Source organism: Eumetopias jubatus, unplaced genomic scaffold (assembly GCF_037043125.1).
Source record: "Eumetopias jubatus isolate StellerSeaLion01/CBP00866 unplaced genomic scaffold, mEumJub1_p1.0 scaffold_15, whole genome shotgun sequence".
NCBI lineage: Eukaryota > Metazoa > Chordata > Mammalia > Carnivora > Otariidae > Eumetopias > Eumetopias jubatus.
Genome location: NW_028274821.1, coordinates 44,797,035 through 44,820,196, shown reverse-complemented (window position 1 = coordinate 44,820,196; position 23,162 = coordinate 44,797,035). Strand labels below are relative to the sequence as shown.

The 23,162-nt window shown below is 40.4% G+C and overlaps 1 protein-coding gene across 1 annotated transcript in view; it reads right to left on the bottom strand.

The window, feature by feature from the left end:
- Positions 1–241: 241 nt before the first annotated feature.
- The window catches only part of ADAMTSL1 (ADAMTS like 1), a 936,829-nt gene continuing 913,908 nt past the window's right edge, over positions 242–23,162 (bottom strand). Inside the window, exons 28-30 of the mRNA XM_088018750.1 lie at positions 2,548–2,657; positions 1,570–1,790; positions 242–348 (exon numbers count right to left, since the gene is read on the bottom strand). Of these exons, the coding sequence (XP_087874876.1) occupies positions 242–348; positions 1,570–1,790; positions 2,548–2,657 (438 nt within the window). The remainder of the gene's footprint in view (positions 349–1,569; positions 1,791–2,547; positions 2,658–23,162) is intronic.

Here is a 23,162-nt window from a genome sequence, read left to right as displayed (position 1 = left end):
AACCTCCTTTAGACCCCTTTCCTTGTCTTTCCCTGACATTCCTGTCCTCCAGCTAACTGAGAGAGGACATGCTGAGGTCCTCACGTCTGGGGTGGGGGGAGGAGGTCGGACGAGGGCGTGTGTGGTGGGGGGGCAGGGAGAGGGCAATAAATAAATAAACCAAGAAAGCTTAAGTTCTGTCCAAGGTGGGGGCGTGAGTCCTCTGTGTGGCCAGGGTGCAGTTCCTCCCTGGGCCCCGCCTTCACGCTTTGCCACAAGTCCCACAGCAGCGAGATTTGAACTGGCTGAGTTGGCAGAGTTTCAGCTGTTTCACCTTCTCGCAGTACCTGGTGGTATCTCTGCACTCCACTGGGAAAGGGGACAGAAGAAAGATGTGAAACAGAGCCCAAGGGCTGTGGCCACGGGGTGCTTGCTGGGGTCTGCCTTGGGCATTGGGCTCCGGGGCCGGAGGGGCCACTGCTGTCCACTCTGGTGGAACTGTGCCCCGTGCCTCCCAGGCTGCCCCTGGGGTTCCCGTGGCTGGCTGGATGACGGGACCCACTCTGTTTTCTTACCCTGTCCACCTCAGCCTCTCTCCTCCTTCCCCTGACCGGGCCTGACCTGAGCACTGTGGCATGCTAGCTCAGCACTGGCACAAACGAGACGGTCCTTAAATACTGGTGCTGATTTGGGTGGTGGACATCTGTGATTAACACTGTAAGTCTGAACTACTTTGATCGAATATTAGTACGGATGGTGGTGAGCTCTTGACACACAGATGGGCCGGCATCACCCACAGAACAAAGATCCCCTCTCCCCGGTGTATAAGCAAGGGGACAGTGTGCCCACAGGCATCTGTCTCAGCCTTAGCAATCCGATGCTTAGAGAGGCCCCGTTTGGGGGGAAACCGCATGGCAATGTTTTAACATTTCTTATCCTTTGCCTCAGACTTTGTCTTCGTCCCCCCTCCAATTTGTTTTGGGTCCAGAGGGAGAAAAAATACCCAACCGGGATACAATGCCAGTGTCAGGTGGAGGAGGATCTAGACTCGAGGGAGGGGAGAGTGAAGGAGGATCAGATCTCGAGGGCATGGGCTCCTGCACAATTTCGGTGGGCGCCCCTGGGGCGGCAGCTCCTTGTTCTGTGAGAGGCAGAGCCATGATGGGTGCAGGGCCAGCTGGGCAGGAGGCGCTCGGCATGCTCGTCTCGTGTGGGCAGTACTTTCTGTCTAGTGGCCTGGCCCCTGGGAGGCATTGTCTGGTTGTCCTCTCTGGGTCCCAGCCAAGCTACTGCAGGTGAGCTGGAGGCTGATTTCATTTAGCACTGGGCCAACAGCACCTGGCTTTGCTCAGTGCCTCAGGGCACACTCAGCCATCCTTGGGGGTCTGGACATGAGTATACACCTCCTTGCACACGTCTTGGCTTGCTTGCAGGTGCCCCTCTGAAAACACCCAACTCTGACCCGCGCTCACCATTCTTGGGAAACCTGATCCAGTGCCCTAGGCTCAGGTTTGGGCCCAGGGCCTGCCCTGGCCTGCCCCTGGTGGCCTATGGGGACCTGGCAGAAGGCTCTTTGGGGTTGGAACGTACTGTTTTCACATGGGGTGATGTTGCAGCGCTGCCAGTTGGCGGGCCGGGGCCCCCAGGAGCACAGGTGTTCGGGCACGGCCTTGTTGGTGCGGGCGTGCACACACTCCACGCGCCGGGCCTGGAAGCCGTAGTTGCCGCATGTTGCCGTGCACAGGCTCCACAGGCTGACCCTCCAGTGTACACCGCAGGCTTCTGACCAGCAGTTCTGGGTGCTCACGGGCCTGCAGGAGGAGGGGGACGGGGTTAGGGTCTGCCGCCACGGGGCTGGGATCAGGGATCAGATGTGAAAACCGCGTTGCAAGCCCAAGAAGGCTAGGCAACTCTTCAAGTCTCTTGTGCTACCAGAGGTGGGTTCTGATCTCTGTTCAGTTAGCGAGGGGCTGTAGGATCTCAGAAGGCTCTCACTGGGCCCCTGGGTGCTCAGCTCTACAAAGTCTGTATCACTGCATGAGCCAAGAATGCGGTCTCTGCAGGATGGGGGCTGGTAGAGGCAGGGCCTGGGGCGGATGGTAAGCTCTCACCCCAAGGAGACATCCACAGGCCAGTAGGACCAGGAATGGGGACTGGATAGGAATGATAGGTTTAGACCCAGGGATCAGCGCCCTTATTTTAGTGTAACTTCTATCGGAGGGCCAACAAAGGTGAGGGGCTACTGGAGTCCTTGAGGTCTGGTGGCCGCCGCGTGGACCTCACGTCCCGCCCACCTTGGTGCGAGTGCAGATCCCCTGCGGTATCAGGCCACCCTCAGAACAGCACCCTCTGTAATCTTTATCTCCAAAAGAGGAAAGCCCAGCCTGGCCCATGTAGTAAGTGCAAGGCCACCACGGGGCCATCTATGTCTGGGGAGAACGAGGTGAAAGGGAAGGGCATCTGACCACAAGGATTGTGGGATGTTGGAAGATAAACATCCGCTCAACACTCTCTTTCCGTGCTATTGACATAGAGCCTGGGGAAAGGAGGTCCACGGCTTTCTCTTACCTGGGAAGGGCGCTGCACTGCTCTGATGGTAAAGTGATGCCGTCCCGTGTTTGGCAGAACACTTGTCTGTGTTGCACGGCTAGGTGAGGCCCGATGCAGGGCCCGTTGCACTGGGAAGCAGATAAAAGTGACATGTATAATGTTAGCCAAGTTAAGGGGGTGGGGGCGCTGCAATGCTCAGGCTGCACGGGACACAGAATTCTTCTGAGCATTTTGTCTGATGCCTTCCGATCATTCATCTTGCCCCTCCTTGCATCCACTAAAGGACATTCACTGGCACATTTTCTTTTCTTTGTGCCATGGCGGAATGGTTAGCTTTCCTGTGGTCTATCAGCATTCTGTTAGCAAACGGCTAATGGTCGTGTAGAGCCAGTCAGAGAAATGTGCACTCCCTCCCCAGATGAACCGTATCAAAGGGTTCGTGGCAGAATGCACTAAGAATGTGGTGTGGTAAGCTTTAGAGCAGAAGACCTCTAAGTGCCCCTTCAGTCCACAGGGCAATTGGGTTTGTTGTTTTCTTGCTAAATTCATTCAAGTTAACAAGTCCATCATTTCTTTCCTTTCTTTGGCTTCAGTGTTTCCAGGTTAGACCCAGCGCGGCTGAACAGAAGTAGACTTAGGTATGTATAGTTAGTCTCTGCTCAGATTCTCCTGCTAGGTGCTCATAGAGATGGTTAAGCCTCTCCCTGAGTTGCCAGAGCCAGACTATCACAGCAAATACCTCATCCCAACAACAGTGTCCCTGAGCCAGCCAGCCCTTAGCCAGCATTTGCTACGTGAGTAGAGTAAGCGGACAGACATCCCTTAGAGGTCACTTTCGAAAAAAAGCTCTTGGGGATCTTTGGACTCCAAAGGTCCACAGGGGAGCTATTTTTTAAATTTATTTTTAAGATTTTTTATTAATATGTTAAAATACATTACATCATTAGTTTTTGATGTAGTGTTCCATGATTCATTGTTTGTGCATAACACCCAGTGCTCCACGCAGAATGTGCCCTCCTTTCTTTAATACCCATCACCAGGCTAACCCATCCCCCCACCCCCCTCCCCTCTAGAACCCTCAGTTTGTTTTTCAGAGTCCATCGTCTCTCATGGTTCATCTCCCCCTCCGACTTACTCCCCTTCCAGAATGTGTGCATATCTTGTTTATTATAAATAATACAATGAATATGGGGGTACATATGTCTTTTTGAGTTAGTGTTTTTGTTTTCTTTGGATAAATTCTACCCCAAAGTGGAATTGCTTGTTCATATTATGGTTCTATTTTCCATTTTTTGAGGAACATCCCTCCTGTTTTCCATAGTGGCTGGATCAATTCATATTTCCACCAATAGTGTACAAGGGTTCTCTTTTCTCCATATCCTTGCCAACAGTTGTTATTTGTCTTTTTGATAATCATTTTAACAGGTGTGAAGTAAAATCTCATTGTGGTTTTGATTTGCATTTCCCTGATAATTAGTAATTATGTACTAAGATACATTTTCATGTACCTGTTGGCCATCTATATCTTTTGGGAGGAAGGTCTATTCAGATCTTCTGTATGTTTTAAAAATTAGATTTTTTTTTGGTTACTGAGTTGCATGAGTTCTTTATATATATATATCTTAAAGATTTTATTTGAGAGAGAGCATGAGAGGGGAGAGGGTCAGAGGGAAAAGCAGACTCCCTGCTGAACTGGGAGCCTGATGCAGGACTGGATCCTGCAACTCCTGGATCATGACCTGAGCCGAAGGTAGTTGCTTAACCAACAGAGCCACCCAGGCTCCCCTCTTTATATATTTTGGAAAGTAGCCCCTTATGAGATTTATGGTTAGCAAATATTTTCTCCCATTTAGTAGCTTGTCTTTTCATGTTGTTGATGATTTCCTTTGCTGTATAGAAGCTTTTTAGTATGATGTTGTATTGCTTATTTTTGCTTTTGTAGCCTTTGCTTTTGGTGTCAGATTAAAAAAAAAACAACTGGCAATGCCTGTATCAAAGGACTTGCTACCTACTTTTTTTTTTTTTTGAGAGAGAAAGAGCATGAATGGGGGGAGGGGCAGCGGGAGAGAGAGAGTCTCAAGTAGGCGCCATGCTCAGTGTGGAGCCCAGCATAGGGTTTGATCTCATGATATTGAAGTCATGACCTGAGCCGAAATCAAGAGTCGGATGCTTAACCGACTGCGCCACCCAGGTGCACCTGCCTATGTTTTATAAGAGTTTTATGGTTTCAGATTTTTCAAGTCTTTAATGCATTTGAGTTCATTTTTGTGTATGGTGTAAGATCGTGGTTAATTTTCATTCTTTTGTATGTGGCTGTCTAGTATTCCCAACCTCATTTATTAAACAGACTGTCCTTTCCTCACCATATATTCTTGGCTTCTTTGTAGTAAACTAATTGACCATATATACATGAGTTTAATTCTGGGTTTCTATTTTCAATTGATCAATGTCTGTTTTTATGCCAATACCTTACTGTTTTGATTACTGTACCTTTCTATTCATTTATTTGAGAGAGAGAGAGAGAGAGTATAAGGGGGGGGGTCAGAAGGAGAAGCAGACTCCCCACTGAGCAGGGAGCCCAATGTGGGGCTTGATCCCGGGACTCTGGGATCATGACTTGAGCAGAAGTCAGCCAGGTGCTTAACCGACTGAGCCACCCAGGCTCCCCGTTGATTACTGTAGCTTTTTAATAGAGTTTGGAATTAGGGAGCATGAGGCCTCCCGCTTTGTTCTTCTTTCTCAAGATTGCTTTGGCTATTTGTTTTGTTTTGTAGTTCCATATAAATTTTAGGATTATTTGTTCTAGTTCTGTGAAAAATGCCATTTGAATTTTGATCGGGATTGCATTTAATCTGTATATTGCTTTGGGCAACATGGACCTTCTATCAATATTCATCCTTCCAATCCATAAGCACAGAATATCTTTCCATATATTTGTGTCATCTTCAGTTCTTTCATAAATATCTTCTGGTTTTCAATAATCACCTCCTTGGTTAAATTTATTCCTAGGTATATTTTTCATTTTGATGCAATTGTAAATGGGATTGTTTTCTTCATTTCTCTTTCTGATTGGTGATTTTTGTATATTGATGTTGTATCCTGCAACTTACTGAATTTGCTTATTATAGTTTTTTGATAGAGTCCTTAGGGCTTTCCATACATAATAGCATATCAATCATTTTTGTTTTTACCTTGTAAATTTGGATGCCTTTTATTTCTTATCTAATTGCTCTAGCTAGGACTTCTTATACTATGTAAAATAAAGATGGGGAGAGTGGGCATCCTTCTCTCATTTCTGATCTTAGAAGAAAGGCTTTCAGCTTTGTACCGCTGAGGATGATGTTAGCTGTGGACTTGTCATATATGGCCTTTATTATGCTGAGGTACAGCCCCCTTTATACCCACTTTGTTAAGAGTTTTTATCATGAATGGGTATTGAATTTTGTCAGATGCTTTTTCTGGATCTATTGAGATATGATTTTTAGCCTTCATTTTGTTGATGTGGTGTACCACATTGATTTGTGGATGTTGAACTATCCTTGCATCTGAGGTAAACTTCATTTGCTCATGGTGTATGATTCTTTTAATATATTTTTGAATTTGGCTAGTGAAAATTTTGTTGATCTTTGTATCTATGTTCAGCAGGGACACTGGCCTGTAATTTTCTTGTGCCTGACTTCTTTCAGTTAATGTTTTCAAGGTTCATTTATATTGTAGCATGTATAGAATTTCATTCCTTCTGAAGGCTGGATAATACTCTATTGTAAGTATATACTACATTCTGTTTATCCATCTGTTAATGGACATTTGGTTGTTTGCACCTTTAGGCCATTGTGATGCTACTGTGAACATTAGTGTACATATATTTGTTCAAATCCTTGCTTTCTGTTGTTTTGACTGTGCATCCAGAAGTGGAATTGCTGGATCATATGGTAATACTATGTTCAGTATTTTGAAAAACTGCTATACTGGTTTCCACAGTAGCTGTACCATTTTACGTCACCATCAACGGTGCACAATGGTTCCAGTTTTTCCACATTTCCACCGATGTTTAATTTTATTTTTAAAAATAATGAAGTGGTATCTCATAGTAGTTTTAATTTGCATTTCCTTAATTGCTAGTGATGTTGAACATCTTTTCATGTGTGTCTTGTCCATTTGTATGTCTTTGGAGAAATTTTTATTCTAGGCTTTGTGTTTTGTTGAGTTGTATTGATATTTTGGATATCAATCCTTTATCAGATTTATGATTTGCAAGTATTTCCTCACATTCTGTGGGTTGTCTCCTCACTTTGGTGTCCTTTGATGAAGAAAAGCTTTCAATTTTGATGACATCCAGTTTATTTAATTTTTCTTTAACTGTCCTTTTAGTGTCCTATCCAAAAAATCATTGCCAGTCCAGTATGATGAAGCTGCTTCCCTATGTTTCTTCTAAGAGCTTATACTTTTAACCCTTACATTTAAGTCTTTGATCCATTTTGAGTTAATTTTTGTATATAGTTAAAATAAGGATCCAGCTTCATTCTCTAGCATGTGGCTATCCACTTTTCCCAGCACCATTTGTTGAAAGGCTATTCTTTTCTCATTGAATGATCCCGGCACACTTTATATGATCCTATGTACAAAAGTTTATTTCTGGGCTCTCTATTCCATTCCCTTGGATTATATGCCAGAACTACACTGTTTTGGTTATTGTAGCTTTTATATATAAATATCTAATAAATAATAAATTTTGTTATTAAATAAACTACGACTCAACAACAGAACACAAAGCCTAGCATAAAAATTTCTCCAAAGAAGACATACAAATGGACAATACACACATGAAAAGATGTTCAACATCACTAGCAATTAAGGAAATACAGACTAAAACTGCTATGAGATATCACTTCATTATTTTTAAAAATTAAATAAGCATTGGTGGAAATGTGGAAAAATTGGAACCATTGTGCACTGTTGATGGTGATGTAAATGTGAGGAAATGTGAAGCCTCCAACTTTGTCCTTTTTCAAGGTTTTTTTGGATATTCAGGATCTCTTGATATTCCATCTGAATTTTAGGTTGGATTTTTCTTATTGCTGCAAAAAGTTCTTGGGATTTTGAATCTCTAGATCAATTTGAGCTGTACTGACATTTTTAAAAAAATTTTTTATTGTTATGTTAATCACCATACATTACATCATTAGTTCTTGATGTAGTGTTCCATGATTCATTGTTTGCATATAACACCCAGTGCTCCACGCAGAACGTGCCCTCCTTAATACCCATCACCAGGCTGACCCATCCCCCCACCCCCCTCCCCTCTAGAACCCTCAGTTTGTTTCTCAGCGTCCATCGTCTCTCATGGTTCGTCTCCCCCTCTGACTTACTCCCCTTTATTCTTCCCCTCCTGCTATCTTCTTTTTCTTTTTTCTTAACATGTTGCATTATTTGTTTCAGAAGGAGCTGTACTGACATCTTAATAAGTTTTCTAATCCATGAACACAGGATGTCTTGTCTTTTTTTTTGGTCTTCTTTAATTTCTCTTAGTAATGTTTTGTAGTTTTCAGTGTACAAGTCTTTCACCTCCTTGGTCCAGTTTATAAGTAGAATGATATTCTTTTTTGTTTCTGGCACTTTAGAGCCAAATTTATTTTTTAAAATTTAAATTCTACCTAGTTGACATACAGTTCAGTATTGGTTTCAGGAGTAGAGTTCAGTGGTTCATCACTGACATATAACCTCCCAGTGCTCATCCTAACAAGTGCCCTCCTTAATACCCATCACCCATCTATCCCTCTCCCCCACCCACCTCCCTCCATCAACCCTGTTTGTTTTCTATAGTTGAGTCTCTCATGATTTGTTTCCCTCTCTCTCTTTTGTTCCCCCTCTTGAATGTTCACCTGTTTTGTTTCTTAAATCCCATATACAAGTGAAATCGTATGGTATTTGTCTTTCTCTTATTATTTTGCTTAGCGTAATATGCTGTAGCTCCATCCACGTTGCTGTAAGTGGCAACATTTCATTCTTTTTGATGGGTGAATAGTATGATTTTTTTCCATGTAATTTTATTTTTATTATGTTAATCACCATACATCAGTAGTTTTTGATGTAGTGTTCCATGAGTCATTGTTTGCATATAACACCCAGTGCTCCGTGCAGTACGTGCCCTCTTTAATACCCATCACTAGGAATAGTATGATTTTCTTAATTTCCTTTTCAGATTGTTCATAATTCATATATAGATATGCAACTGATTTCTAATGATTTTTGTATCTTGCAACTTTGTTGAATTTATTAGCTCCAAGAGATTTATTCTGGTGTTGGTATTGGGATTTTTAAGTTTTTACATATGAGATTGTGTCATCTCTAACAGAGATAATTTTCACTTCTTTTCTAATTTGGGTGGCTTTTCTTTTTCTTGCCTAATTGCTCTGAACTTCCAAGTGTATGTTGAATGGAAGTGGTAAACATTGCATTCTTGTCGTCTTCCTCATCTTAGGGGAAAGTGTTCAGTCTTCACTACTGACTATGATAGCTATGGGGTTTTTTTAGCTGTGGATTTTTCATCAATGGTGTTTATTATTTTGAAGTAGTTTCTTTTTATTACTAGTTTGTTGAATTTTTATCACAAAAGGATTTTGAATTTCATCAAAGACTTTTTCTGCATCAGTTGAGATAATGTGTTTTTTTTCCTTTTATTCTGCTAATATGGTATATTATCATGGTTAATTATCATACGTTGAACCATCCTTATATTACAAGAATAAACCCTACCTGAATGTAATCCTTTTAATGTGCCACTATATTTCATTTGCTAGTATTTTGTTGAGGAGTCTGCAGTAATGGAGAGAATGAAGTGGGGAAGGAAGCCATAAGACATTCCAAAGTGGAAAAAAACTCCCCACTTAAAAGGCAGATATTAGCTTAAAGGCTTAGATTTTGATTTTTTTTTAACCTCTCCACAAGAGACATTGAAAGTAAAAGGATGGAAAAAGATATTCCATGCAAAATAGTAACCAAAAGAGAGCTGTGGTGGCTATCCTAATAAGAAAATATATTGATAAAAGGCCAAGATATAACAACTATTAACATATATGCATAAGCACCAAACCTCCAAAACGCATGAATCAAAAACTGACATCTGAAGACAGAAATAGACAGTTCTACAGTAATAATCGGACACTAAAATACCCCACTTTCAATAATGGATAGGACAAACAAAAGATCAATAAATAATATTATAGTCCAGTTGGACCTAAAGAGGCCTATACACAAAACTCTACCCAACCAGAGCAGAATACATTTTTTTTAATCCTAGGCCACAAATCTTAATAAATTAAAAAAAAAAATCATCTTTTTACCACATGAATTTCTGCATCAATAATTAAAAGGGATATTGGTCTTTAGTTTTCTTGTACTGTCTTCCTCTGGCTTTGGTATCAGAGTAATCCTGCCCTCGCAGAATGAGTTAGGGAGTGTTAGTATTCCCTCCTTTTCAATTTTTAGGAGGAATAAATTTAGGCATAAATTCTTCTTTAAATATTAGGTAGAATTCACCAGTGAGGACATTTGGGCCAGGGCTTTTCCTACTGATTGAAACTCCCTATTAGTTATAGGTCTATGCGTATTTTTACTTCCTTACAATCTGGTCTTGATGGGTTGTGTGTTTCTAGGAAATAGTCTATTACATCTCGGTTATTCAATTTGTTGTACGATTGTTCATGGTATTGATGTATTACCACTTTTATTTCAGATTTTAATAATTTGAGTTTTCTGTTTTTTTTTTCTTAGTGTAGCTAAAAGTTGGCCATTTTGTAGATCGCCTGGAAGAACCAACTTCTGGTTTCATTGATTTTTCTGTTTATTTATAGATATTATTGACTTTATTATTTCCTTTCTTTTACCAGCTTTAGTTTGCTCTTAACGCTGGAAGTTAGGTTGTTTTTTGAAGTCTTTGTTTTAATGTAAGCATTTATAGTTTTTTCCTCTGCGCACTGTGTTCTCTGCATCCCGTATTTTCCAATTTCCCAATATTTGTGAATTTTCCCTAAATAACAGTTGAAAAACACATCTCTCCCAGTTTTTGTATATACTCTCTGTGCCTGGGCACTCCTTCACTGATTAGCTGGGTGTGCTCTGAGCCTAGGCATCAGTCTGCAATGAAAGCTTAGGATATGCTCAGGTCTTTTCTGTGAGCATATGTCTTGCCTGGGCCTTGCATGTAGTTTTCTCAATTTCCCCGTACATATGTCTGCTTTCTAACGTCTTAATTTCCTAGGGCATCTCACCCCAAGTTCTCAGGGCCTTCGGGGGTCTATTTTATGTCTTTATCTGGAATCTCTTGCTCCAGGTGTCTGCCGGTCTGTAGCCCCCTCCCCCCCGCTTCAGCTTTCACAAGCAGTGGCTGCTTCCCCCATTTGAGATCTTAGTTGAGACAGAGACCATTCTTTTAGGTGATTTCCTGATAGGTTAGAACATTGCAGATAGGGTTTTCTGTGCTCCCTGTGGACTGAGGGAGGGAAATGGACTGCTGCTGCCTCTAGGCTGAGACTGTGCCATGCTGGGGAGAGGGTGGGGAAGGATGAATGAAAATGCCCCCAAATTTCCTACTTTCTTAAAGGGTGTTTGCTTCGTTGTTGTTGTAGGCTTTTACCTCTATAGGGTTAGTTCAGCCAATTTCTGGTTGTTTTTTGATGTTTCCATGGGGGAAAGGGAACTCAGGGCCACCTAGTTTGTCTGTCATTTTGCTGATGTTCTTTGACCACAACTGGAAATTACTCGCTGCTGATTTGACTTAATTGCCCACTGACATACTGAAACTGCCCTTCACAAGTTGCCAGTAACTGCCTGTCACTCAAGTTCCCCTGGGTACCAGATAATGTTTACCTTATCTTGGTTGTTGGTACCCCGATCCTTCCTTCCTTTCTGGAAACTCCTTTGTTACTCTCCGTGAATATACTTTCTTTTTCTACTCATTAGATTATCTTTTTTCCCCTCCTGTTTCTGCCAATTAGTGTTCCCGAAGGTTCTATCCTGTGCATCTCATGCTTTCCCTCCTCTTAGGTTACACTACCCTTTTACGTGCCAGATCTTCATCCAACTGCTGAATGAAAATATCTAATGGCATATTTCACAAATAATACTAAACATGTTTGAAACAATTTCTTACCCAATTCACCTTATGTCTGTTTTCCTACCTAGTTGTTCAGTCCATTTATAAATGTGTCCTCTTAGCTTCTTCCTCATCTGTGATATCCAAGCACTACTGAAGCCATGTGAATCAAATTTTCATAGAATCTATGAGGTCTCTCCATTGCCTTCATTTCTATCAGCACCATTTCTCCAGTAGATTGTTTCTCTTTGTCCACTCTTGTCACTTCAATACTATGCTGCTAAATATATACTCTTTTAAAAGTCAAACAAGGTGGCATTCATAATAAAATCCAAACTCCTCATAGAGCATACTAGATTACTCATGATCTGGCACCTGTTTTCCAGCCACATTTGTATTTCTAACATTCTGGGGCTGCTTTCAGTTTCATTCCTTCACACATGCTTGAATGGAACATGTTCCTCACCCAAGACAGGTGAAAAAGAAAGTTGAATTATTACTACATGAAGCCAGATTGTTAGAGCTGAGAAAGTGGTCTTAGTTCTGCTTAGACTAACATCAGCATGGTTTCCATAGACTTCAAAGAAGTAGGCACATGAAAGAACATATATTTGCATGACACTATTCCAAAAGGATTTTCTTGTCAGAAACCATTACCATTTTCATTCTCACAAGAGTGGAATGTGGAGGTTTGGAGTGCATCCATAACTTGAAGCACATCCCAACACTATCACCAATAGGAAAATACCAACAGGATTGTGAGATCAAGCAGTACCCTCTAACTTGTAATACTTCAAATCTTGCAACTCTTTAAAAAAGCTTTTAGAAATCTAGTATGGATGAATAAAGATAGATCAACACTATGAGAAACTTCAAAAAGAGATAGAAAATACCAAATAGAAGTGAAAGAGCTGAAGAACACAGTAACTAAAGCTGATAAATATAATAGAGGGGTTCTGAAGCAGAAGGACCAGTCATCTCAAAAATAGGCAGTGGAACTCATCCAATCATAGCAAAAAGAATGAAATAACTGCCCGAAGATGGTTTACAGGACAACAGCAAATGGACCAATATTTGCCTCAAAGAGGATGCAGAAGGAGCAGAGAGAAAAGGACCAATATTTGCCTCAAAGAGGATGCAGAAGGAGCAGAGAGAAAAAGGAGAAGAAAACTTATTTTAAGAAATCTAACCTGGGGAAGGAACCAGATGATCAGATCCAGAACCCCAAGAATTCCAAAGAAGATGAATCTATAAGAGACCCATTATAAATAACGTGTCAAAATTTAAAGATAAGGACACTATTAAAAGTAGTAAGAAAAAAAACCCCAACCTGTTACCTACAAGGGAACCCTGATAAGACTATCAGATTTTTTTTTTTTTAGCAAAAACATTGAATTTACTGTGTCATTGTCTCCTCACCTGCAACCTGCTGAAAGAAAAAAACTTCCAACTAAGAATACTCTACCTGGCAAAGTTATTATTTAGAATTGAGGGAGAGAGAAAGATTTTCAGACAGGCAAAGGCTAAAGGAGTTCACCATCAATTAACCAGCCTTAAAACAAATGTTAGAAGAGGATATCATACGTCAATTATATTTCAATTAAAAAAATAAAAACATCTTCAGTAGCAAAAGAAATCTCACAAGAAGATGTTCAATTTTAAAAACATTTACATAAGAATGCATAATATAAACAAAAAATGTCAAAGGGTCAGCTTCACACTAACACCAAAGGGCACTAATTAGTAACTAGAAAACATGAAAGTAAAAACTCGCTGGTACAGATAAATATATAGAAAAGGTAGTGGATTAATACTTATAAACCTAGTATGAAGTGTAAAAGACAAAAGTGGTAAAAATAACTCTAACTGCAATAATTAGTTAAGGGATCACAAGATAAAAAGATGTAAAATATCACATCAGAAACAAAATGGGGAGAGAGTAAAAAGGTAGAGCTTTAGAATGGAATCAGACAAGTTGATATCAACTTAGAATAGATTGTTATAGATATGTTGTTGTACGTACACCTCATGGTAACCACAAAGCAAAAGCCTATGGTGGATACACAAAAGATAAAGAAATCTAAGCATATCAATAACGTCATCAAACCACAAAGGAAGAAAGGAAGAGATAGGAACTATAAAAAAGCAGTAAGTACACACATACCAATTATGTTAAGTGTAAATCAATTATAAATGCTCTAATTAAAAGACGTAGGGTGACTTAATGGATAAAAAAACCAAGACCTATCTAAATGCTGCCCATAAGAGCCTCACTTCAGAAGTAAAGACACACACTGAAGGTGAAGGGATGTTTCGAAAAGATAATTCCTGTAAATGTAAACCAAAAGAAAGCAGGGGTAGCTATACTTAGAGCAGACAAAATACACTTTAGAACAAAGATTGGCATTACATAATGATAAAGAGGTCAATCCAGCAAGAGGATATATCATTTGTAAATATTTATATACCCAACATAGGAGTACCTAAATATATAAAGCAAATATTAACAGATCTAAAGGGAGAAACTGACAGTAATACAATAATAGTAGGGGACTTTAACACCCCACTTACATGAGTAATATGCCCTAAATGAAAGAACAAGTTGATTCTTTGAAAAAAAAAAAACGACAAAACCACAGATGAAAAGCTAAATGAGTTCAAAGTAATGGTGGTACAGATACTAGACTTGAGAAAAGAGATGAGCTCAGTGAGAATTTCAACAACAACAACAAAACAAAACAAAAACCCAAGCACTGAAATGAAAAATACACTAAAGAGAATCAACAGATTAGAAGATGCAGAAGAATGGTTCAGAGATCTGGAAGATGGGGTAATAGAAGCAACCAAGCTGAAGAGCAATTTTGAGTCAGGATCCCAGAAGGAGGAGGGGACAGAAAACTTCACAGACATCTAAGCCTAGGAAGCAGATCACCAAATAAGATGAATCTAAGGAGGTTCACACCAAGACATGCAATAGTTAAAATGGCAAAGATTAAAGATAAAGAATCTTAAAAAAATCAAGAGAAAAGTAAATTGTTATATACAAGGGAAATCTCATAAGGCTGTCACCGGTTTTTTTTTAGCAGAAACTTTGCAGGCCTAGAGCATGGCATGATATATTCAAAGTGCTGAAAGGAAAAAAAAATCCACAACAAAGACTACTTGGCAAGGTGGTTGTTGAGAATTGAAGGCGAGAAAGAGAGTTTTTCAGGCAAAATTTAAAAGCATTCATCACCACTAAATCAGCCTTACAAGAAACATTAAAGGGAATTTTTTAAGTGGGAAGAAGGGGCCATACTAGAAAAAAACTTCACTGGCAAAAATGAACATATAGTAAAGGTAGTAGATAATTACTTACAAAGCCAGCGTGGAGGTTAAAACATAAAAGTAGTAAAATCATAATTATCTACAAAAATTAGTCAAGGGATACACAAAATAAAAAGATGTAAAATATGATATAAAATGTGGAGGGGGAATAAAAATGTAGTGGCTTTAGGATGTGTTTGAATTTAAGCGACAGCAAATTAATATAGACTGCTATACACCTAGGATGTTATATATGAATTCAATGGTAACTACAAATTAAAAACCTATCATGTATACACAAAAAACAAAGAGGAAGGAATCCAAGCATAACACTGAAGAATGCCATCAAACTATAAGGAAAGACAGCAGGAGAAGATGAAAGGAACAGAAAAGAACTAGAAAACCAAAATGGCAATAAGTACATACCTATCAGTTATTAAGTGTAAGGGGACTAAATGTTCCAATAGAAAGACATAGTGTGATTGAATGGATTAAAAAAAACCTATCTATATGCTGCCTACATGAGACTCACTTCAGACCAAAAAACATGGGCTGAAAGTGAAGGAATGGAAAAAGATCAGACAAAATAGACTTTAAAACAAAAAGTATAGCAAGAGACAGAGAAGGGCATTATGTAATGATAAAAGGATCAATCCAACAAGATGTGACAATTGTAAATATGTATTCACCCAACATAGGTGCATAAAAGTATATAAAACAAATATTAAAAGACAAAGGGAGAAATCGACAGTAATACAATAATAGTAGGGGACTTTAATACTCCACTTACCTCAATGGATAGATCATCCAGACTGAAAATCAACAAGGAAACAATGGCTTTGAATGACACATTAGGCCAGGTGGCCTTAACAGATATACAGAACATTCCATTCAAAAACGGGGGGGGGGGAAGCGGAACAAGAATGGCAGGGGAGTAGGAGACCTGGATTTCATCTGGTCTCAGGAATTCAGCTGGATAGGGATCAAACCATTCTGAACACCTACGAACTCAACAGGAGATCAAAGAAAAGAATAGCAACAACTCTCTGAACAGAAAAGCGACCACTTTCTGGAAGGTAGGATGTGGGAAGAAGTGAATCCGAGGCAATATTCGGGAGGATAGATGGCGGGGGAGGGGGCCTCTGTCGGCCGCTTCCGGCAAGTCCTAGAGCCGCGGAGCACAACATCGGAACTTTCAGAAGTCGGCTCCGCTGAGGGACGTCGCTGCAGTGGCTAAGCGGGGGGTGGAACATTCCTGGGACAGTGTGGTCTCAGGACCCTCGGGGGTCACAGAAAGACCGGGGGTGCCTGAGTGCGGCAGAGCTCCCAGGGATCGGAGCGGGGAAGCTGGCTGCAGAGACGGAGCTGAGGCGCGGGCTCTCAGCTCGGGGTTGCCATAAACTGTGATCTGTGGCAGTCGGGCCACTGCTCCTCCAGCAGGGACCCAACAGGCGGCAGATCCGGGGAGACTCCCCTTCCTTCCCGGGGGGAGCGGCGCGGGAGCGCACCGCAGGGATCTGCTGGGTTTGGAGACTCCACACGGGGTCGGGTGCCAGACATAGAAATGCTCGGTTACAGGCCGGGTGAGCACGGAGTGCTGCCGGAGACCGGGGACATGGGAGTGACTGACTGCTTTTCTCTGGAGGCACACTGAGGAGCGGGGCCCCGAGTTCTCGCCTCCTCCAGGCAAGATTGGGAGGCCGCCATTTTCACTCTCATCCTCCAAAGCTGTACGGAAAGCTTGAAGGGAACAAAAGCTCCCAAGAGCAGATTACTTAGACCAGACCGGCAATGGCAGGGCAATTCCGCCTCCGGCAAAGACATTTGGGAACCACAGCAACAGGCCCCTCCCCCAGAAGATCAGCACGAACAGCCAGCAAGCCAAGACCAAGTTTACCAATCAATGAGAACAGCGGAACTCCAGGGCTAGGGGAATACTGCACATAGAATTCATGGCTTTTTTACCATGATTCATTAGTCTTTCAAAGTTAATTTTTTTTTACTTTTGAATTTTTCTTTTTCCCTTTTTCAACCAATATCAATCCCTTTTTTAAAAAAACATTTTTCATTTTTAGAATATTCTATCCCTTCATAGTAGTTGCCCTTATTTTTGGCATATATACATATATATATATATATATATATAGTTCTCTCTTTTAAAATTTTGAGATACAGTTTCTTCTAACAGATCAAAATATACCCTAAATCTCTAGTGTATGGCTTTGTTCTAGTCTCCTGCCTGATCACATTCTCTCCCCCCCTTTTTTTAAAATCCCCTTCTTTCTTTTTTCAAACAACTTATCAATTCCTTTTATAAAATTTTTTATAAATTTCATCTTTACAGTCATATTCCAATCCCTTCATCGTATCAACCCTTATTTTTGTATATATATAAGTTTTTCTTTCTTTAAAACTTTGGGAGGCACTTTCTTCTAACAGACCAAAATACTCCCAAAATCTAGTGTGTGGCACTGATCTATGTACCAGCCTGATCATATTTGATCATGTTCTGTTTTTGTTTGTTTTTATCTTTTTCTTTTTTTTTTCTCTTTCTTTTTTCCTTCTTTCCTTTATTTTCCCCTGGTTTCAGGTCTTTTCTGATTTGTTTAGAATATATTTTCTGGGGACGTTGTTACCCTGTTAGCATTTTGTTCTCTCATTCATCTATTCTCCTTTGGACAAAATGAAAAGATGGAAAAAATCACCTCAACAAAAAGAACAAGAGGTAGTACTGATTGCCATGGACCTACTCAATATAGACATTAGTACCATTTCAGACCTAGAGTTCAGAATCATGATTTTAAAGATACTAGCTGGGCTTGAAAAAAGCATGGAAGTTATTAGAGAAACGCTTTCTGGAGAAATAAAAGAACTAAAATCTAACCAAGTCAAAATAAAAAAGGCTATTCATGAGGTGCAGTAACAAATGGGGGCACTAACTGCTAGGATAAATGAGGCAGAAGAGAGAATCAGCGATATAGAAGACCAAAGGATGGAAAATGAAGCTGAGAAAAAGAGAGAGAAACAACTACTGGATCACGAGGGCAGAATTCGAGAGATAAGTGATACTATAAGATATAACAACATTAGAATAATTCGGATCCCAGAAGAAGAAGAAAGAGAGAGAGGGGCAGAAGGTATACTGGAGCAAATAATGACAGAGAACTTCCCTAATGTGGGGAAGGAAACAGGCATCAAAATCCAGCAGGCACAAAGAACCCCTCTCAAATCAATAATAGGTCAACACCCTGACATCTACTAATAAAACTTACAAGTCTCAGAGACAGAGAAAATCCTGAAAGCAGCTCGGGAGAAGAGATCTGTAACCTACAATGGTAGAAACATTAGATTGGCAACAGACCTATCCACAGAGACCTGGCAGGCTAGAAAGGACAGGCATGATATATTCACAGCACTAAATGAGAAAAATAGGCAGCCAAGAATACTATATCCAGCTAGGCTGTCACTGAAAATAGAAGGAGAGATAAAAAGCTTCCAGGACACACAAAAACTAAAGGAATTTGCAAACACAAAACCAGCCCTACAAGGAATATTGAAAGGGGTCCTCTAAGCAAAGAGAGAGCCTAAAAGCAACATAGACCAGAAAGGAACACAGACAATATAGAGTAACAGTCACCTTACAGGCAATACAATGACACTAAATTCATATCTTTCAATAGTTACCCTGAACGTAAATGGGCTAAATGCCCCAATCAAAAGACACAGGCTATCAGATTGGATTAAAAAACAAGACCCATCAATATGCTGTCTGCAAGAGATTCATTTTAGACCCAAAGACACCCCCAGATTGAAAGAGAGGGGGTGGAAAACCATTTACCATGCTAATGGACACCAAAAGAAAGCTGGGGTGGCAATCCTTATATCAGACAAATTAGATTTTAAACCAAAGACTGTAGTAAGAGATGAGGAACGACACTATATCCTGCTTAAAGGGTCTATCCAACAAGAAGATCTAACAATTGTAAATATCTATGCCCCTAACATGGGAGCAGCCAGTTATATAAGGCAATTAATAACAAAAGTAAAGAAACACATCAAGAAGAATACAATAATAGTGGGGGACTTTAACACCCCCCCTCACTGAAATGGACAGATCATCTAAGCAAAAGATCAACAAGGATATAAAGACTTTAAATGACACACTGGACCAAATGGACTTCACAGACATATTCAGAATATTCCATCCCAAAGCAACAGAATACACATTCTTCTCTAGTGCCCATGGAACATTCTCTAGAATAGATCACATCCTAGGTCACAAGTCAGGTCTCAACCAGTACCAAAAGATTGGGATCATTCCCTGCATATTTTCAGACCACAGTGCTTTGAAACTAGAACTCAGTCACAAGAGGAAAGTCGGAAAGAACTCAAATACATGGAGGCTAAAAAGCATCCTACTAAAGAATGAATGGGTCAACCAGGAAATTAAAGAAGAAATAAAAAAATTCATGGAAACCAATGAAAATGAAAACACAACTGTTCAAAATCTTTGGGATGCAGCAAAGGCTGTCCTGAGAGGAAAGTATAGAGCAATACAAGCCTTTATCAAGAAACAAGAAAGGTCTCAAATACAAAACCTAACCCTACACCTAAAGGAGCTAGAGAAAAAACAGCAAATAAAGCCTAAACCCAGCAGGAGAAGAGAAATAATAAAGATCAGAGCAGAAATCAATGAAATAGAAACCAAAAGAACAGTAGAACAGATCAATGAAACTAGGAGCTGGTTCTTTGAAAGAATTAACAAGATTGATAAACCCCTGGCCAGACTTATCAAAAAGAAAAGAGAAATGACTCAAATCAACAAAATCATGAATGAAAGAGGAGAGATCACAACCAACACAAAAGAAATACAATTAGAAGAACATATTATGAGCAACTCTATGCCAGCATATTAGATAATCTGGAAGAAATGGATGCATTCCTAGAGATGTATAAACTGCCAAAACTGAACCAGGAAGAAATAGAAAACCTGATCAGACCGATAACCACTAAGGCAATTGAAGCAGTCATCAAAAATCTCCCAACAAACAAAAGCCCAGGGCCAGATGGCTTCCCAGGGGAATTCTACCGAACATTTCAAGAAGAATTAATACCTATTCTTCTGAAACTGTTCCAGAAAATATTAGTATATGTGCTGCCGAAGAGAGCACACTGTTCCAGAAAATAGAAATGGAAGGAAAAGTTCCAAACTCGTTTTATGAGGCCACCATTACCTTGATCCCCAAACCAAAGACCCCATCAAAAAGGAGAATTACAGACCAATATCCTTGATGAACCTGGATGCAAAATTCTCACCAAAATACCAGCCAATAGGATCCAACAGTACATTAAAAGGATTATTCACCACGACCAAGTGGGATTTATCCCTGGGCTGCAAGGTTGGTTCAACATCCACAAATCAATCAATGTGATATAATATATTAACAAAAGAAAGAACAAGAATCATATGATCCTCTCCACAGACGCAGAAAAAGCATTTGACAAAGTACAGCATCCTTTCTTGACCAAAACTCTTCAGACTATAGGGAGAGAGGGTACATACCTCAATATCATAAAAGCCATCTATAAAAAAGCTACAGCTAATATCATTTTCAATGGGGAAAAGCTGAGAGCTTTCCCCACCAAGGTCAGGAACGCAGTAGGGATGTCCACTCTCACCACTGCTATTCAACATAGTATTAGAAGTTCTAGCCACAGCAATCAGACAACAAAAAGAAATCAAAGGCATCCAAATCGGGAAAGAAGAAGTCAAACTCTCACTCTCTGCAGATGATATGATACTTTATGTGGAAAACCCCAAAGACTCCACCCCAAAACTGCTAGAACTCATACAGGAATTCAGTAAAGTGGCAGGATATAAAGTCAATGCACAGAAATCAGTGGCATTCCTATACACCAACAACAAGACAGAAGAAAGAGAAATTAAGGAGTCGATCCCATTTACAATTGCAACCAAAACCATAAGATACCTAGGAATAAATCTAACCAAAGAGGCAAGGGATCTGTACTCAGAAAACTATAAAATACTCATGAAAGAAATTGAGGAAGACACAAAGAAATGGAAAAACGTTCCATGCTCATGGATTGGAAGAACAAATATTGTGAAGATGTCAATGCTACCTAGAGCAATCTACACATTCAGTGCAATCCCCATCAAAATACCATCCACTTTTTTCAACGAAATGGAACAAATAATCCTAAAATTTGTATGGAACCAGAAAAGACCCCGAATAGCCAGAGGAATGTTGAAAAAGAAAAGCAAAGCTGGCGGCATCACAATTCCGGACTTCCAGCTCTATTACAAAGCTGTCATCATCAAGACAGTATGGTACTGGCACAAAAACAGACACCTAGATCAACAGAACAGAATCGAGAGCCCAGAAATGGACCCTCAACTCTATGGTCAACTCATCTTCGACAAAGCAGGAAGGAATGTCCAATAGAAAAAAGACAGTCTCTTCAACAAATGGTGTTGGGAAAATTGGACAGCCACATGCAGAAGAATGAAACTGGACCATTTCCTTACACCACACACAAAAAGAGACTCCAAATGGTTGAAAGACCTAAATGAGAGACAGGAGTCCATCAACATCATAAAGGAGAACACAGGCAGCAACCTCTTCGACCTCAGCTGCAGCAACTTCTTCCTAGAAACATCGCCAAAGGCAAGGGAAGCCAGGGCAAAAATGAACTATTGGGATTTCATCAAGATAAAAAGCTTTTGCACAGCAAAAGAAACAGTCCACAAAACCAAAGGACAAGCGACAGAATGGGAGAAGATATTTGCAAATGACCTATCAGATAAAGGGCTAGTATCCAAAATCTATAAAGAACTTATCCAACTCAACACCCAAAGAACTAATAATCCAATCAAGAAATGGGCAGAAGACAGGAACAGACATTTTTCCAAAGAAGACATCCAAATGGCCAACAGACACATGAAAAAGTGGTCAACATCGCTCGGCATCAGGGAAATCCAAATCAAAACCTCAATGAGATACCACCTCACACCAGTCAGAATGGCTAAAATTAACAAGTCAGGAAAGGACAGATGTTGGTGGGGATGCGGAGAAATCCCTCCTACACTGCTGGTGGGAATGCAAGCTGGTACAACCACTCTGGAAAACAGTATGGAGGTTCCTCAAACAGTTGAAAATAAAGCTACCATACGATCCAGCAATTGCACTACTGGGTATTTACCTCAAAGATACAAATGTAGGGATCCGAAGGGGTATGTGCACCCCAATGTTTATAGCAGCAATGTCCACAATAGCCTAACTGTGGAAAGAGCCAAGATGTCCATCAACAGATGAATGGTTAAAGAAGAAGTGGTATATATACACAATGGAATATTATGCAGCCATCAAAAGGAATGAGATCTTGCCATTTGCAACGACGTGGATGGAACTGGAGGGTGTTATGCTGAGTGAAATAAGTCAATCAGAGAAAGACATGTATCATATGACCTCAAAGATATGAGGAATTCTTAATCTCAGGAAACAAACTGAGGGTTGCTGGAGTGGTGGGGGGTGGGAGGGATGGGGTGGCTGAGTGATAGAAATTGGGGAGGGTATGTGCCATGGTGAGGTCTGTGAATTGTGCAGGACTGTTGAATCACAGATCTGTACCTCTGAAACAATGCAATATATGTTAAGAAAAAAAAAAGAAGATAGCAGGAGGGTAAGAATGAAGGGGGGGAAATTGGAGGGTGAGATGAAGCATGAGAGACTTAGGGACTCTGAAAAACAAACTGAGGGTTCTAGAGGGGAGGAGGGTGGGGGGATGGGTTAGCCTGGTGATGGATAGTAAAGAGGGCACGTTCTGCATGGAGCACTGGGTGTTATGAATAAACAATGAATCATGGAACACTATATCAAAAACTGATGTAATATATGGTGATTAACATAACAATAAAAAATTTAAAGTAAAAAACAAAAACAGAAAAGAATACATTGTTTTCAAGTGCCCATGGAACATTCTCTAGGACAGATCATATGTTAGGGCACAAAACAAGTCTCTGTAGGTTTAATAAAATTCAAATCCTATCAAGCATCTTTTCCAATCACAATGGCATGAAATTAGAATTCAATTACAATAAAAAAATGGAAAAACAAAGACATGAAGGCTAAACAACATGCTACTAAACATCCACTAGGTCAATGAATAAAGAGGAAAATCAAACAAAAATAAAACAACAATCAAGGAGGTGAAT